The sequence below is a fragment of the Lemur catta genome, chromosome 1 (assembly GCF_020740605.2).
Source record: "Lemur catta isolate mLemCat1 chromosome 1, mLemCat1.pri, whole genome shotgun sequence".
NCBI lineage: Eukaryota > Metazoa > Chordata > Mammalia > Primates > Lemuridae > Lemur > Lemur catta.
In genome coordinates this window covers 119,782,816-119,799,397 of record NC_059128.1, presented here as the reverse complement: position 1 = coordinate 119,799,397, position 16,582 = coordinate 119,782,816, and the positions used below count along the sequence as shown (strand labels likewise).

Below are 16,582 nucleotides of genomic sequence, written 5' to 3'. Positions count from 1 at the left end.
ACCAAGGCTTATAAGCTGATGGGTCCTGTGTGAGGCTGGTCACGCAGAGTGACCCCCACTGCTGCTCTGACTCACTTGCCCACTGCCCGCTTTCGGGTGGGGTGGGAGGGCCCTTGGAGAGAAGCACCAGCCTCCGTCTTCCCTAGGTGACCCCTCCCCACAGCACTCGCTGGGGACATGGCATCAGTCAGGATGTGTGATTTGGCAGCTGAGAAGTTCCTTGTTGGATGAGAAACCACTGGAGAGACTCCAGCTTCCTGAGGCTGAAAAAATCCCTGCCTGAGACTTCCTGCTTCCCAAGCTGCTTCGCTTTCTGCCTCCTGCCCCCTGGTCTGGGATCCATCCGATGGACCTCCCCCTTGCCATGGCTGCAGACACCTGCTGGGGTTTGAAGGAATCTCTGACACCTGCTTCTGGATTGCATAATGGACCAGATTTTTCTTCCTTGGCTGGTTTCCTCAGGGCCGCCAACTGCCATCAGGGCATGGGTGTTACACAAGGACACACTGGCTTGTGCACACCACTGGGCACTTCACCCATGATCAAGGAGGCCCTTTCAATCACACAGCCCTCACCCCCTCTTCTTTTGGTTCCCACTCAAGGACGCCTCCTCCTGGAAGTCCTCCTGTCTCTCTCACTGTGTGTTCTTGATTCTCTATGTGGCCATGGCCCCTCTTTCTACCAGATATTCCTCCTTGACAGCAGGGACTTGGACATTGCACCCCCAGTGCCTGGAACAGGGCCTAGCACTGAGCAGGTGCTCAGTGAACACACAGCTGTAGAAGCAGCCTTGGCAGGTATAGAATTTTCTGCTCGACGTCCAACCCCAAAATCTGAGTGTTCTAACTGTAGATTCAGCACTGCAGAGTCATGAGAGCCCGGTTCCCATCCAATTTCACCCGGATCTGGCGCCTCAGGCTGTTTGAACGCCTCTGCACCATGCCCTTTGTTTTTGGTTGGCTGCTAGGCAGGGACGAGCTGGGACCGGGACCGGGTGGCTCAGCTCAGCCCTTTCAGCCTTGTCCAGGGTATAAGGACAGACCAGGGCATAGCAGTCCCAGGAGGAGGGGAGACGAGATTGTAGGGGGAGAAGACACTCCTGACTGTGTTTCTGTCCCCTCACTCTGCCTCTTCCCCTGGGGTCCCTGGGTCTCCCTCCCTGCTCTCAGTCCCTGCGTCCCCATCTGTGACCCCTCCCGGCCCTGCCCCTCTGCATCGGCCCTGGAGCCCCCTTCCCTCCCCTGGGCCTCAGGAATCCCCCCTGCACCCGTCTGCCCTGCAGGATGCCGCAGCTGGGCCTGTCCTGGCTGGGCCTGGGGCCGGTGGCCGCCTCCCCGTGGCTGCTGCTGCTGCTGGTCGGGGCCTCCTGGCTCCTGGCCCGCGTCCTGGCCTGGACCTACGCCTTCTATGGCACCTGCAGCCGCCTCCGCTGTTTCCCGCAGCCCCCGACGCGGAGCTGGTTCTGGGGTCACCTGGGCCTGGTGAGTGTGGCAGCAGGACGGGGCTGGGGTGTCAGGGCGGGTGGACGTCCCCAGGGCCGGGAAGGGGCTCAGGGAGCCGGGACGGAGGTGGGCTGGGGTCTGGGACGGCAGAGAAGCGAGGGCGGCCGAGGGGAGCCCCTCTTTCCCACTGCCCCACCAGATCCCTTCCTCCCTCAGTCCCGCCCATGCCCCATGCCTTTGCCATTCGTACCTTTCCGTGCCCCAAGCCTGCTTTGGGTCAAATTCTGCCCATCTGTTCCACAGTAGCGCACCCCTCTCTTACTTGGGGGCTTCCAGGGCGGGCTGCACAGAGCAGGGACCCCGCTCCACCCATAGTCTTCATCACTAGACTTGAGACCTCCTCAGGGGCAGCACTGACCGGGGTCTGACCCCTGCCTGGGCCATCTCAGTCGGCCTCAGGCCAGATTCTGCCTCTCTCCGGCCAGAGGCTTCCCCACAGGGATCAGCTGCGACCCCTGCCCACGGCACAGCTGGGCCACGGGGAGAAATCGCAGTCTCTCCCCACCCCCTTCCTGGGGCAGCTTCCTCCTCTCACCCTATCGTCCAGTGTCCGTGTTGTCCCGATGCGTCCCAGAGCCCAGCCTGGAACCCCGTCCTCATGGCTCTTTGGAGAAACCTTCTCCTTGGATGGGATAAACCACCCAGCTCCTCTGAGGCTTCTCTGCAGGGGTGCAGGAGAGAGTCACTAAACAGGACAGACGGTGACATGTAAATTCCCACCCGGCCCCCGTGCAGGGCACCTCATTCTGCACCCAAACTGCCCCTCCTGGGCAAGGAGCTGTGTTCACTCACTGCCTCTATTTCCCCGCTCCCTCCTCCCCTGCTCCTCAGCCCTATCATGCTCCCTTGAGATGACTGCGACCTCCAGGCCCCCAAATCCCAGGGGTACCTCCTGGCCCACCTCGTCCGTCTCCCGCAGCTCTCTGACTGTTGACTGTCCCGTCCTTCCTGCACCTCCTCTTCTCCCTCTGTCCTGGGATGCACCTTGGTCCCCAGAGGAAACGAGCAGGAGGAAGCAGAGATTCCCTCCATCTGTGCAGAATCCAGACAGACAGCTCATTGCCAAGGCCACCCGCCTCTGGAGGCTGCAGGGGGGATGGGCTGTGGCTCCTTCTGGGGAGGTGACAGCCACCTTGCAGGTCACCCCACAGAGCAGGGCTTGAGGGTCCTGACTCAGCTGCTGTCCTCCTATCCCCATGGCTTTAAGGGGTGGGTGGGCCCCATCTTCCTCCTCCTCAGTCTCTGCCACCCCGACGGTGCCTGGTCTGTTGCCAATGCCACTAGGACCCACCTGGAACACCTGGTGGTGGGGCCGTGGCACCCTCTGAAACTTGATGGCCCCTCCCTGCCCAGCTCGTGCGTGGCCCCTGCAGAACCCAAGGCCCCTGCAGCTCTGGGCACCTTGGTCACCTTTTCCTTTCTCTCATTGACTTGCCAACCCCCCTGTGGGGGTCTCTGGGGAGACTCAGCCCAGGCTCTGCCCTGGAGGCACCCCCAATCTTGGGAACCCAGGGCTAGAGAGACTGAGGCCCCCCCAATCTTGTGTGGTCAGGGCTGTTTCCAGGGAGAGACAGGGGCTGGGGGAGCCCCGAGGGGAATCAAGGTTTCTGCCGTTGGGGCAGGCACGCAGGCTTCCTGGAGGAGGGGTTGTTGGAAGTGGGTCTGGAAGGATGAGTAGGAATTTTTTAAGCAAAGAAGAGAAGGTGTGTTCCCTATAGAGGGGTAGCCCGCCCCCGGGCCTGGAGGCTGGAGTGTTAGTACCTGGCTTTTCAGCAACGAAAGAGAATCGGTGCCACCAGAGTGACCAGGGCAGAGAAAAGGGGTTGGGGAGATGGGGATTGGGGTTAATACAGATGGTGGTGGGGAGCTGGGGAGGGTGTGTCAGCAGTTTGCAGGAAAATGACAGAGCTGTTTGAGCCACCCTGAGTCTGGAGGTCTGGGCTGTCCAGGGGGCTGCCCGGAAAGTGGCTGGCAGTGGGGGCTTTGGGGAGCCAGGGCTGAGAAGGGACCTGAAGCTGGGTTCTGGGAGAATGAGAGAGCCCCGAGAGAGAGGAGGGCTCAGGGCTGAACCCAGGAACCCCAACATCATTGGAGGTCAGGTGGAGGAGAAGAAGTGAGATATCAGAGAAGGAGCTGCCAGGAAAGTGGGAGGGAAACCAGGAGACGGAGCTGCCCTGGAAGCCAGGAGGAAAGTGTCTAGAAGAAGAGCCTTGTCAGCTGCAGCGTCCTCCTTCAGTTGTCTGTGTCTGCCTCCATGTGTCCCTCTCTCTGTCTCTCTCCATGTGTCTGTGGTAGATGCTGCTGGTATCCTGCCCAGAGCCCTCCACAGGCCAGGGCACACTCTGCCAGCTGCTGTGAGCGTGGTCCCCACTATGCACGGCTGTCCCCGAATTCTGAGGATCACCCTCAGCTCATGGGAACTTCCAGAGATGGGGGCTTGCTCAGAGACATCTGGGAGGCTGAATCCCTCACTCCCAGGGTGGGGTGGGATCCTGCTGCCAGTAACTGACTGCTAGGGGTATGCAAACGCCCAGTTCTCCCTCCTTCTGAGTGGTGCAACTCTGTGATGCAATGCACCCTTGGGGGATCCCCAGGGCCTCAGGCAGCAGCCAGACATTAGCTGAGCCCACATCCTTGTTGTACTCGTCATGGTCTGGAACTCCCTGTGACCTCAGGCTGAAGACAGTTTCCAACTGAGTTGCATCCTTGAGCTGCCTGTGGGATTGGCTGAGGCCAGGCTTAAGTTGAGCCCACATTTTTGCACGCTCCCCGAGGCTGGCATGAAAAAGTTCCCAGGTCTGCAGACTCTTTCTTCTTGGTTGGAGGAACTGGGAACCCATTGGCTGTGACCTGGGAAGATGTAGGAAATCAGCTCTGATGCTGAAGTCCTGAGGTCACACTGCTGCCCTTTGGGGACCTCGCTCTGTGGCTGCCCCCAGGGCTGGAACCACTCCCAAGATGAGAAAATCCATCTTTTCCATCCAAGGTGGGCCTCTTTGTGGGCCCTGGGATGAACGCTTGGGACTTTGAGACAGTCCCGATAGGGAAGGAGCAGGAGGAGGCAGAGATTCCCTCCACCTGTGCAGAAACTGGACACGCCGGTCACTGCAGAGGCTACGCCATGTCTGGAGGCTGCAGGGGGGCCCTGCTGTGGCTCCTCTTGGGGTAGTATATTAGTCACAGTCCTCCAGAATGAATAAGATATATACATATAGATACAGATACAGAGAGATAAGAGGGAATTTATTGTGGAAATTGGCTCAGGTGATTATGAAGATTGGGAAGTCCCGTGTTATATTGTGTGCAAACTGGAAAACCAAGGAACTGATCCACTGTGAGTCCAAAGGTCTGAGAACTTGGAAGCTGCTGGCATAAGTCCCAGAATCTGAAAGATAGAGCAGCTGGAGTTCTGATGTCCAAGGAGAAGGTGGATGTCCCAGCTCCAGAAGACAGAGCCCCTCCTCTACCTTTTTGTTCTCTCTGGGCCCTCAATGGACTGGACGGTGCCTGGCCCCACTGGGGAGGGCATACCTTCCTTCCTCAGTTTGACGATTCAAATGCTAATCTCTATGGAAACACCCTCGCAGACACACCCAGCAAAATGTTTACCAGCTATCTGGGCATCCCTTAGCCCAGTCATGTTGGCACCTGAAATTATTTGTCACAGGAGGTGACGGCCCTGCCTTGCTTGCAGGTCATGAACACTGAGCAGGGGATGTGGGAAGTGACTCAGCTGGTGGCCACCTATCCCCAGGGCTTTATGAAGTGGCTGGGCCCCACCCTCCCCGTCGTCACTTTGTGCCACCCCGACTTCGTCCAATCTGTCCTCAATGCCTCAGGTACCATGCAGAGCTAGTGGTGGTGGTGCTGTGCCATGTCTGAGGGCTTCCAGCTCCTCCTGCCTCAAGCCACTGTGTGGCCCCTGAAGTACCTGGGTCCCTCCTCCTTCTGCTCCCTCAGCCACCTTCCTCTTCTCTACATGTACTCAACCAGCCCCCACCTCAGCATCACCTGTGTTCTGGACACCACTGGCCTCATTCTTTCTATGCCAGGCAGGATGAGGAAGGGAAATCCCTGGTTGGGAGCCCACCCCTCACTTCTGAAGTTCCCACCTGCTCCTTTCCATGGCTTCTGAGGGTCTATTTCTTCTGTCAGACACCATCAGGCCCAAGGACATGGTCTTCAGCAAGTTCCTGAAGCCCTGGCTGGGTGAGTACTTGCAGATGACCAGGGCTGGGGACAACTTTGTGGGGCCAGGAGAAGATGCTGTCTTTGCCCACTGCCCTCGGCTGTCCTACTAGGGGAGGGGCTCCTGCTGAGCATTGGTGACAAGTGGAAACACCGCCGTATCATGCTGACACCCGCCTTCCATTTCAAGATCCTGAAGTCCTATGTTACAATTTTCAACAAAAGCGTGAACATCATGCATGTGAGTTCCTTAAATCCAGAGTCCCAGCTGGAGCCTTGGGGGTGAAGGGACCTCAGAGAGACCTGATCTAGAGTCTTGGATGTGATGGGTGATTTTGGAGCCATTGCTCATCCTCCCTCAGCCTCAGTTTCCCCATATGTAAAATGGAAATAGCAATTCCCCCTTTGAAGGGTAGCTAAGATGACTTAGTGGAGTCATGTCCCTGGCACATAGTAGGTGCTCAGAAGGCATTAGTTTTCAGTATTTCTCACAGAAGCCCTGCAGGCTGTTGAGTATGGATGATAATAATGAAACTTATAAAGTAACTCTTTCTGCATAACTTTACAACTCTTAAAACACTTTAAAAGTCACTGGCTTGAAAGAATTAGTATTTGCTATTGATCATGAAAGGACAGGTAGGTAGGGCCACTCTTCTCATCCTGGCTGGGCTCCCTCCTATGTCTGTGGTCATGAGTGGGTCTGGTAGAACACTCTGCAGATCCAAGCTGAGCTCTGTCTCATGTGTGGGGCTGGCTGTAGGCTAGTCTAGGATGACTTTGGTGGGTCAACTGGACTCCTGCATTTGTTCTCCATACTCCAGTAGCTTGCTCAGGGGCTGGAGGTTCCAGAGAGTGCATAGAGACATTCAGAATGGGCACATCGTGATGTCACCTTCCTTTATCGGCTGGAGCAAGTCCCAAGGCCAGCTGGAATTCAAGAGGTGGAGAAATAGGTTATGCCTCCCGATGGAAGGAGATGCAAAGTCTCATTGAAAAAGCCTGAGGATATAGGGAGAGATGAAAAATTGGGGACATTTCTGTCATCACCTGCTTCTATGCTAAAGTGGAGGTTGATAATGAGAGCTAACATTTGCTGAGCACTTACTGCATACCAGAAAAAACATGTCAATTCCATGGTACATGTTGTCTGATTTAATTTTCACAACCCTATGAGGTAGAGATGACCGTGATGGCCACATGATGGATGATGAAACTGAGGATCAGAAAGCTCAGGGAGATTGCCCAGGTTCAACCAGTTAGTAAGTGAGATAGGAGTGGAGGGGCAGGGGTCCCAGTCTGGTTTATCTGGAAGCAAAGCAGGTCAACTTAACTTGTATTGAAGATGTGAGTAAGTGGGACCTAAGGGAGGGCAATGGGTTGACCAAGGGGACTCAGAGCATAGGAGGCAGTGCTGGAACTTGAACTCAGGTCTCCTAACTCCCAGCCTTGGGGTCTTCATCTCGTAATAGTAACAGCTTCCTCTCCCACCCACCTCTGGTCCTCCCTGGGGGTGAGTGCCTCGGGCAGAGGACCAAGAGTCTGGTTCTGGGGAGTCTATCCTGGTGGTGGGAGTTCAGGAGGGGCTCAGGGGATCCAGGGCCTGGCTCCAGCTTTGTCCCTTCCTCTGGCCAGGTCAAGTGGCAGTGTCTGGCCTCAGAGGGCAGTGTCCATCTGGACATGTTTGAGCACATCAGCCTCATGACCTTGGACAGTCTGCAGAAATGCATCTTCAGCTTCGACAGCAATTGTCAGGAGTGAGTCCTTGCCCAGGGCGTGGGCTCTTGAGAGTAGGTGGAGGAAAGAGGACTGGTCAGAGCAACCAAAAGAACCTTCCTGGAGGAGGTGAGCCAGAACTAGGCATTGAAAGACCCTGAATAGGAGAGAGAATGAGCAGTTCTTCCAGGTAGGTGGAACTGTGTGTGTGAAGGTAAGGAGGATAGGCCAAGCAGAGCATGTGCAACAGGCATTAAGGAGACACCTTGGAAATGAGTTTGTGTGGGAGGCGGTGTAGGCAATGGCCATATCTCAAGGACATTGAAAAGCCAGGCAAAAGAGTATAAACTTTATTCAAGTTTTCAAGGAGCTACGGAGCAGATGACAGTCATGGTCAGGGCTGAGCTTGGACATTTGACTCTGCAGAGAATTGACTGTTACACAGAGACAGAATGGAGAGAGACCTGGACAGGAGGAGTCTGAGCTTGGTGGAGAAAATGGGACAGATTTGGGAGAAACCATGGAAGAATGGGCAGGACCATGTGTTGAGTAAGAAAGAGAGAAAATGAGCATGATGCCCAAGCTCTGCCCTGGGAACCTGGAGCATGAGGCAGCTCTCAGAGAGTGGGAGACGGAGAGAGAAGTGGGCGCCGGGGGCACTTTTTTCCTGGATGGAACGTGGTTCTGGGATTCTGATTGGGAAGTGATCCCAGGGTTTTGTGTGTGTTAATGAGCTGCTTCCTCTCTCTGGCCCGGTCCTGCAGGAGTCCCAGTCAATACATTGCTGCTATCTTGGAGCTCAGTGCTCTCATATTAAAACGGTACAAGAAGATCTTCTTGCACATGGACTTCCTGTACTACCTCACTCCCAGTGGGAAGCGCTTCCGCAGGGTCTGCAACCTGGTGTGCAACTTCACGGTTCCCATTATCCAGGAACAGCGCCGCACTCTTGCCACCCAGGGTGTTGATGACTTCCTCAAGATCAAGACCAAGTCCAAGACTTTGGATTTCATTGATGTGCTCCTGCTGGCCAAGGTGGGCTTTTCTGGGATTTGAATTCATGAGGCATAATAGACAGTGATGTCAAATGTCAGCTCAAACAATTTCAACTTGATTCAGAGGGCACTGGGAAGCTATGGAAGGCACTTGAGGAAGGGAGGGACAAGTCAGAGATAAATTTTTGAGGTGACTCCTGTTTGGTGCTTGGGGAGAGCAATTAGGAGGCAGGAGACCAGGGAGGAAGCCTGTGGGGAAGTTCTGGAGAAGACAATGGCGGCATCCTGCTTGGACAATGGCTCTTCAGGAATTTTTCAAGTTGGACTCAGGTGCCCTTAGAGCTGGTGTGATTCGGGGGTTTTGCCTTGTTTCCAGGATGAAGATGGGAAGGAGTTGTCAGATGAGGACGTACGAGCAGAGGCTGATACCTTCATGGTTGCAGGTGAGGGTTCCAGTGTACCACTGCCATGAGGACAGGGGTCTCTCCATCCCAGGGATGTGGTGGGTGGACCCTGGATCACTCCATTCTGCCCATCCTCTCCTCCTCCCCTCCTCCCTGAGAGCCTCAATGTGTGGGCACTGTCCACACCCTGGTGCTGGAGCAGCCCGGAGACTCAAGCCTGCCTGGCTGCCCCTCAGGCCATGACACCACGGCCAGTGGCCTCTCCTGGGTCCTGTACAACCTTGCGAAGCACCCAGAATACCAGGAGCGCTGCCGGCAGGAGGTGCAAGAGCTCCTGAGGGACCGCGAGCCTAAAGAGATTGAATGGTGAGTGCAGCTCTTCATGGCCTGTTCCTGAGCCCCTCTCATTGGCTGCCCAGGTGGGAAGGGGAAGATCTTTATCCTGGTTGGGCCATTATTGCCTAGTGGCAGTAGGAGCAGAACCCAGAAGCCGTGTCTGGTACCCAGCCTGGCCAGCAAAGGAAAGCTTGCAGGCTTTGGGGCGGAAACATCAGGGAGTCCATATTTATCGTCCCATAACTTGCTATTGACATTAGTAATGCAATATTCTCTTCTGAACTACTTTCTCCTCTGTAAATGTGGATGAATTTCTACGCTGCAGGGCTGCTTGGAGAATTAGTGACAATGTATGTAGAGCAGATGCCTCCCAGCATGTATTCAGTCAACAAGCTTCTCCTCCACCCACTTGCTTTTCTGGCTAAAGTTACATTTTTCCAAGACCTTCACCCTCCTTAATTTTTGCCCTTCCCTCTAATTCACACCTTACCATCTATTCCATTGATTTACAAAAATCTTAGTGGGTAAAAGTCATCTGTCTCTTCGTTCAGTAAACACTTCCACACTGCCTTACCTTTTCTAACTTGGGGTCCATCCTACAAGGTCAAAGCTGGGGCAGAAGGAAAAGGAGGAGAGGCTGGGGAGGGAGGCAGTGAATGCAAACTCACCACACTGGGCGTGGGGACAGGACAGCGCTTCCACTCAAGCGGACAGCCATGCAAAGGCCAGGATGGAGGCATGCACCAGGGAGCCTGGTGTGTTTGGGGGGTGAGGAGCAGTAAAGGTGTCTGAATCCTTGTGAAATGCACAGTGTGAGGAACAGGGAGGGGCTCCCCAGGAGGTTGGAGCTGGTAATGGAAGCCCTTCTTGGGATGCCATGGAAACCATGTAAAGAGATTGGACTTTAACCTGATGTGTGTCAGTTCAAGTCCTTTGGGAAGCTGATGTTAGATAACAGCTAAAAGTGGGCAGAGATGCTATTGTTAGGGAAGTCAGACACTGGGAAGAAATGGTGAGACACTAGCGAATGACCATGCTCAGTCATTGGCTGGGGGCTGCTCAAGATAGTGTGGTCTTAGCTTGAATGGTGCAGAGTCTGAAGATCCTATAGTTGGAGGCTAGCAGCTCACCGAAATCCTTACAGCTGGATGGCAAACTCTTTCTTGAAGAGAGTTCCATGACTAACATTGGAGAGCAATGGGGAGCCACGGGAGATGTTTGAGCAGGAGAGATACAGGCCAGATCTGGGCATTAGAAATATCTCTCTGTGGCTATGGGGGCAAACTGGAGGGGACAAGATGGGGGTTGAAGGTCCAGAGAACAGTTTCTGGGCCAGTAGCTGAGGGATTGAGAGGAGGTGCTGGACTCGACACACGTTATGGGGTGATGCCAACTTCAAGGCTTCACTTAGTATAGCAATCCTGTGAAGTAGGGAGACATTTTTGTGCTTCCCCTAACTTCAAAATAATTATGTACTTGGTAAAAATTCTAACAGTACTAAAGGGTTACAATGAATATAGGCTTCCTTCTCATACCAGCATCCCAATTCTTTTCCTCTTCCTGTGTCCTTCCAGACAGTTCAGTCTACGCCCACATTCATCTGTTCACATTCTCTGTCCTCTTGCCCATCTTTCATTCTCTCTGTCTCAGTACAACTGGGAGTACAGGCAGGGCACTCAGGCAGGTGTGTTGACAATACAGCTTCAAGATCTTTTCCTTGTTTACAAAATAAAGTTTTGAAACATTAATTTTGAATGGTAAAATGAATCATCGGGACAAGTCCCCCCACTTTTGTTTTACAAAACAAGACACTGGAAGAAAAATTAGGTTCACTTTTGTCACCTTTGTCCTCAAGCCTAATCCTCTCTTCCATCTTCTGAGAGGTCTCTAGAGCTATCAGTTTGTCATAAAAAATAGTCACTTATTCTTTTTCCTCACCAATGTATCGTGGAGCTTTTTCTGAGTGCTGTGTAGCATTCCAGAGTTTATTTGACTCTCCCCTCTGTTGCAGACATTTATGCAAACATTTTCAATTATAGTAGATATTGCCAAATTTCCTGCTAGTATCTCTGTGGTGATTTACCCTCCAGTGTATGATGGGATGAGTGATACCTATTCCTCCTTTTCGATAGCCGTATAGAATTCCGTTATATGGATGTGCCATAATTTATTAAAACATTCCCCTGCTAGTGGACATTTGTGTAGTCTCCAGCCTTTTGCTATAACAAATACGGTGTAGTGAACATCATTGTACACTGACCATTGCTTACACATGCGAGCATCTTTGCAAGACAAATTCCTAGAAGCATGGTTGCCAAACCAAAGACCGTTTGAGCTTTACAATTTTATAGCTATTGGAAAAATCACTCCTACACTCAGATTTTGAGGGTGCCAATTTTCTCTTATCCTCACAAACTGTAAAATGTTTGCCCTTAAATGAAACTGTAAAATGTTTGCCAATCTGATAGGTGCCATGAAATTCTTCATTATTTTATTGAAGATCACTTTAAGTATGGGTAAAATTAAGCATTGTGTTCAACTGTTGATCACCTATACATATTTCTTTCTTTGTGAAGTGTCAGTTTGCATAATTTGTCCTTCCTTCTTTGGGTTCTTCTAGTTTTTTTCTTATTGATTTTGTAGGAACTCTTTATATATCACCAAAATTAGCTTTTGTGTTATGCAAAATTCTTCCTCCAATTGTCTTTGACTTTATTTTTGATTTTGGTTTATTTGCTTTAGTTTAGTTCAATTATTTGTAGGCAATTTTATTAATTCTTTCTTTTAAAGGTTCTCTTCTTATTTTATTAAAATTATGCGTGGAAAACTTTTCACACTCTGATATTAAAATACAGTTCAGGTTTATTTTTCCCCTAAATATTTAGAGGGTTTATTTATTTATTTACAAATATTTTATGTATTTAAAGTTTATTAATATTTTAAATATTTAATGCTTTTTTCTCTATGAAATCCTTTTTTTTATAAATACTGAGGTAGGAGTCTCTTTTTTTTCCTCCAAATGGCTAATTGTCCCAACAGAATCTAATGAATATTTTGTACTTGTCTTATGATTTTAAATAATAGCAGCTTCACAACAAGCTAAAATTACTTATACATTTGGCTTTATTTCTGGACTCTGTTCTTTTTCATTATTTATTAGCCATATATAAACACAAATAAGTCTTCATTATCATACTTTTAAAATACTTTCATATTTGATAAAGTTGGTTCTGTCTCATTACTTTGTTTTATAAATTTTTTTGAGTTCTTATTTTTCCATTTAAACTTTATGCTCAGGTTAGCTAGTTTGAAAAATACTCTTGGAAATTTTAATTAATTACTTTTTGGGACCTCAGTTGAGTTAACAATGCTCTTCAATTCATGGCCAGTTCTCCTGCTTTTTCCATGCAGTACTTATTTCTTCCCATTTACCCCCATTCTCCACTTCAAAGCCCTCCACCAATATGATTCTAGAGAGATGGGTCTCTCTAGAATTTTATGGGATTCATAAAATTTGTTGTTGGGGTGGATGTATTTTAAAATTGTAAATATGTTCTTATATCCCAGATCTTGTTCTGGTTCTTACTTTTCCCGAAATGGAGCACTGTGGTTTTATTACCAATCCATGCTTCTAAGTACACTTAGTTTGTTGCTTTTAACCATCATATAGTCCTTTCCTCTATCATCTCTTAGCGCTAGATACCCAGGCTGCTTCCATCCCTCCAGTACAATGAACATCTTTGTACATGTCTCTTTATCTGCTTGTCCGAGAATCTCTCTGGGATATATACTTGGGAGCCAGCGTGCTGGGTGGTAAAACATGCATCGTGTTTCCTTGACCATATATTGGCAGTTGCCACTCAGAATGGCAGCCCCTGTCCACACCATTATCAGGGCATGAGGCCACTCTACCCCAAACCTTAGCCAACCCCTAGCATTACCTACCTTGTTAATTCTTGTCTCGAATAGATGTGAAGTGGCATCTCATTGTTAGATAATCTCATCTTCTCTGATAACCAGCAACCTTGAGCATCCCTTCTTAAATCTCCTGTGTTTGAGCTTCCTTGAATTCTTAGATCTTATCCTTTGGCTACTTTTCCCTCTGGTGACTTGTCCTTTCTCTTGATGATTTTCAGGAATACCTTACCTATTCAAGATGTTGTTCTAGATTTAGATATTGTTTTAGGTCTATATATTTATTGTGGACATCTTCTCCAGATCTCTTGTTGGAGTGATGATTCCATCCGTGGTGTCTTTTATTACACAGAAATTTTCATTTTATACATATTTATTTCTCCTTTTTTCAACTCCCATTTTGTGCTTTTGAGGTTTTAAGAATTCCTACTCTGAGATCACAAAAATGTCTTTTCTGTTATCAACTTTTGACCGTACAGTTTTGCCTTTCTCTTATAGGAAGAGATTCCATTCTGTATATGGCGTAGACGAGGATCTGATTCTGTCTATTTCCACATTACCACTTGTTTGAATACCTTTTACCAAAGTATCTATCCATTGCCCAGGGTTGTGTGGACACTCCTTTACCAGATGCCAACTACTCACCTATTTATGTGCCTGACTTTAAGTTCTCTGTTCCATGTGTCTGTTTTCCTGTTCTTGCAGCAGAACCCTGGTTTTAAAAATAACTTTATTTCATTAGTATCACTATGCCTTTGTAATAGGTCTTTTTTTTTTTTTTTTTTTTTTTGAGACAGAGTCTTACTCTGTTGCCCGGGCTAGAGTGCCATGGCATCAGCCTTGCTCACAGCAACCTCAGACTCCTGGGCTCAGGCGATCCTCCTGCCTCAGCCTCCCGAGTAGCTGGGACTACAGGCATGCACCACCATGCCCGGCTAATTTTTCTATATATATTTTTAGCTGTCCATATAATTTCTTTCTATGTTTAGTAGAGACGGGGTCTCGCTCTTGCTCAGGCTGGTCTCGAACTCCTGAGCTCCAGCGATCTGCCTGCCTCAGCCTCCCAGAGTGCTAGGATTACAGGCGTGAGCCACCGTGCCCGGCCTGTAATAGGTCTTAATACCAGGTAGGTTGGGTTTCTTTCTTCTATCTTTCCTTTCTAAATTGACCTACCTCTTGATGAACATTGACTCTTCCAATTACAATATGATTGTCAACTTCCAAAAAAAATCCAGTTAGATTTTTTATTAGATTGCATTGAATATATTGGTTAATTTCGAAAGAATTGACACCTTTATATTACATCATCTTGCTGTATAGTGTGAAGTGGGATCTTGTTTATTCAAATAACCTTATAGATCCTTTGTGGAGATTTTCCCCCTGCTTTGTTAGCTCATTATATACTTTAAAAAACCTTTTCATGTAAATGTATTCACATTTTTAAGGCTACCCCCTGAGTGTTACATCTTGCTCACAGACGCTTCTAAAATTAAAGGCCAAGTTTTCTTCTAGCACTTTGTGACTTTGATTTTCTAGTGCTTAAATCTTGGATTCATCTGGAATTTATTTTGTTATAGGTCTAAGGGTCAAAGAAAGATGGTGAGAGGGAGTCACAGGACATCAGTAGGACTGTGTTTGCTCCCTGGATAATTGTTGGGGTTGCTCCTTAGGGAGGACCTGGCCCAGCTGCCCTTCCTCACCATGTGCATCAAGGAAAGTCTGCGGCTGTATCCTCCATCCCCGACCATCTCCCGCTACTGTGCCCAGGACGTTGTGCTCCCAGATGGCCGAGTCATCCCCAAAGGTGCCCACAGTGGCAGGGGGAGGCGGCTCCTGGATGGGGTGGTGGTCCCATCAGGCAGCTTGGGCCTTGTCCTGACTGTCCCCTCCTCCCAACAGGGAACATCTGTGCCATCAGCATCTTTGGGATTCATCACAACCCGTCAGTCTGGTCAGACCCTGAGGTGCTGCCCCTCCCCCCTTCTCCATCCTGGACCTGGTGAGGGGGAGGGGTCCTGACTGGTGAAATCAGACACTCCCTCTGCTGTGCCCACATTTGTCTTTTCTGGGGGTGGCTGTGATTCCTGAGAGACCCCACTCAGCAGCTCTATCTTGCCCCGTCCCTAGGTCTATGACCCCTTCCGCTTCGACCCAGAAAATTCCCAGGAGAGGTCACCTCTGGCATTTATTCCCTTCTCGGTGGGGCCCAGGTGAGGCCAGTGGGGGTCTGAGGCGAAGACTGGATGAGGGTGTTGAGAGTCTAGGAGGCAATTTCGTCACATCCCCCAGCCACCAGTCTCTGACTTGTGGGGCAGCTGTTTCAGGGGGACACAGATTTGAACAAGATCCTTGGAAAAGGGGTGTGCTCAGAACCCCGTCTGCTGTCTGCTGGTCTGAGCTGGGGGCTGGAACTGGGCCAGGTTCAGGGGATACGAGAGCCCATATGGGGGTCCCAGGCATAGTTATAACCCCCTCTGCCCTTCAGGCTGATCAGGGTGAGGGTGTGGGTCCCGGGCCAGGTTCAGGTGCGATGTGGCCCGGATGGGGGTCCTGGGTGCAGTCAGAGTCCCCACCCCTACCCCCAGGAACTGCATTGGGAAGAACTTCGCCATGACCGAGATGAAGGTGGCCCTGGCGCTCACGCTGCTGCACTTCCGCGTCCTGCCCGACACCGAGCCGCGCAGGAAGCCAGAAATTATCCTGCGAGCCGAGGGCGGCCTCTGGCTGCGGGTGGAGCCGCTAAGAGCGGGCGCGCAGTGACCCACCACTGCAAGCTTTAGATCCACTCCGACCCCGCCCACCTGCCTTTGCAGACTCCCACTGAATGATGAAAGAACATAATACTATCTAGCGTTTATTGAGCATTTACTAAGTGCCAGCAAGTTTACATGTACCATGTCATGAAGCAGGTGTTATCATTATTAGCTTCCCCATTTGCAGACAGAAACTCAGAGAGATCAATTCACTTCACCAAGGCAACACAGCCAGGAAGTGGCTGGGCCAGAATTGGGACCCTAGTCTCTGTCTGATGTGAGTCAGCATCCTGAACCATGAAGCCATTCAGGCTACTATACAAATCTCCTCTTCCCTATTAATATGTGATTAAAAAGCTGAGGACAAACAAAAAATTCACACTGATAACCAGGTGGTCTATGTTTAACGAAGAAAACAACAAGCCCCCAGAGAATTCAACTGAAATAATATCATGGGGTCCCCAAATCAGGCAATAAGTAGAATTTGTCTGAACCCACCACCTCCAGCCCTGCTCCAAAGCTCTCAGTGCCCATCACTCAAAGCCCTGGGGCATCCTTCCTTGAGGACACATCAGAGAGTCTTGATTTCAAAATATATTAATATTACGAAGCTATAGTAATCAAAACAGTATGGTACTGACATAAAAACAGATATTTAGACCAATGCAATAGAATAGACAACCACCAAATAAAACATGTGTTCTTCTAGGTCCTTAAGCACAGCCTTCCGACTGAATTCAAATTTTATAGAACAAATCCTAGATTGGTTTTAAAAA

The 16,582-nt window shown here is 50.2% G+C and overlaps 1 protein-coding gene across 1 annotated transcript; it reads left to right on the top strand.

Annotated features, from left to right (window-relative positions):
• The first annotated feature begins 1,266 nt into the window (after positions 1 to 1,266).
• On the top strand, positions 1,267 to 15,813 carry LOC123638863 (cytochrome P450 4F2-like). The gene is made up of 12 exons (XM_045552673.1): positions 1,267 to 1,481; positions 5,197 to 5,341; positions 5,658 to 5,711; positions 5,804 to 5,931; positions 7,323 to 7,444; positions 8,168 to 8,438; positions 8,775 to 8,841; positions 9,039 to 9,168; positions 14,724 to 14,857; positions 14,953 to 15,017; positions 15,181 to 15,263; positions 15,639 to 15,813. The coding sequence occupies exons 1-12, from the start codon at positions 1,284 to 1,286 to the stop codon at positions 15,811 to 15,813; spliced, it is 1,572 nt and encodes a 523-aa protein (XP_045408629.1). The 5' UTR covers positions 1,267 to 1,283.
• Positions 15,814 to 16,582: the final 769 nt, after the last annotated feature.

Excerpts from the sequence above, each read along its gene's own strand:
- LOC123638863 (XM_045552673.1), top strand. The coding sequence starts at position 1,284 with ATGCCGCAGCTGGGCCTGTCCTGGCTGGGCCTGGGGCCGGTGGCCGCC. Across the intron at positions 5,932-7,322 it reads AAAGCGTGAACATCATGCAT|GTCAAGTGGCAGTGTCTGGC; the intron begins GTGAGTTCCTTA and ends TCCTCTGGCCAG. Across the intron at positions 9,169-14,723 it reads GAGCCTAAAGAGATTGAATG|GGAGGACCTGGCCCAGCTGC; the intron begins GTGAGTGCAGCT and ends GTTGCTCCTTAG.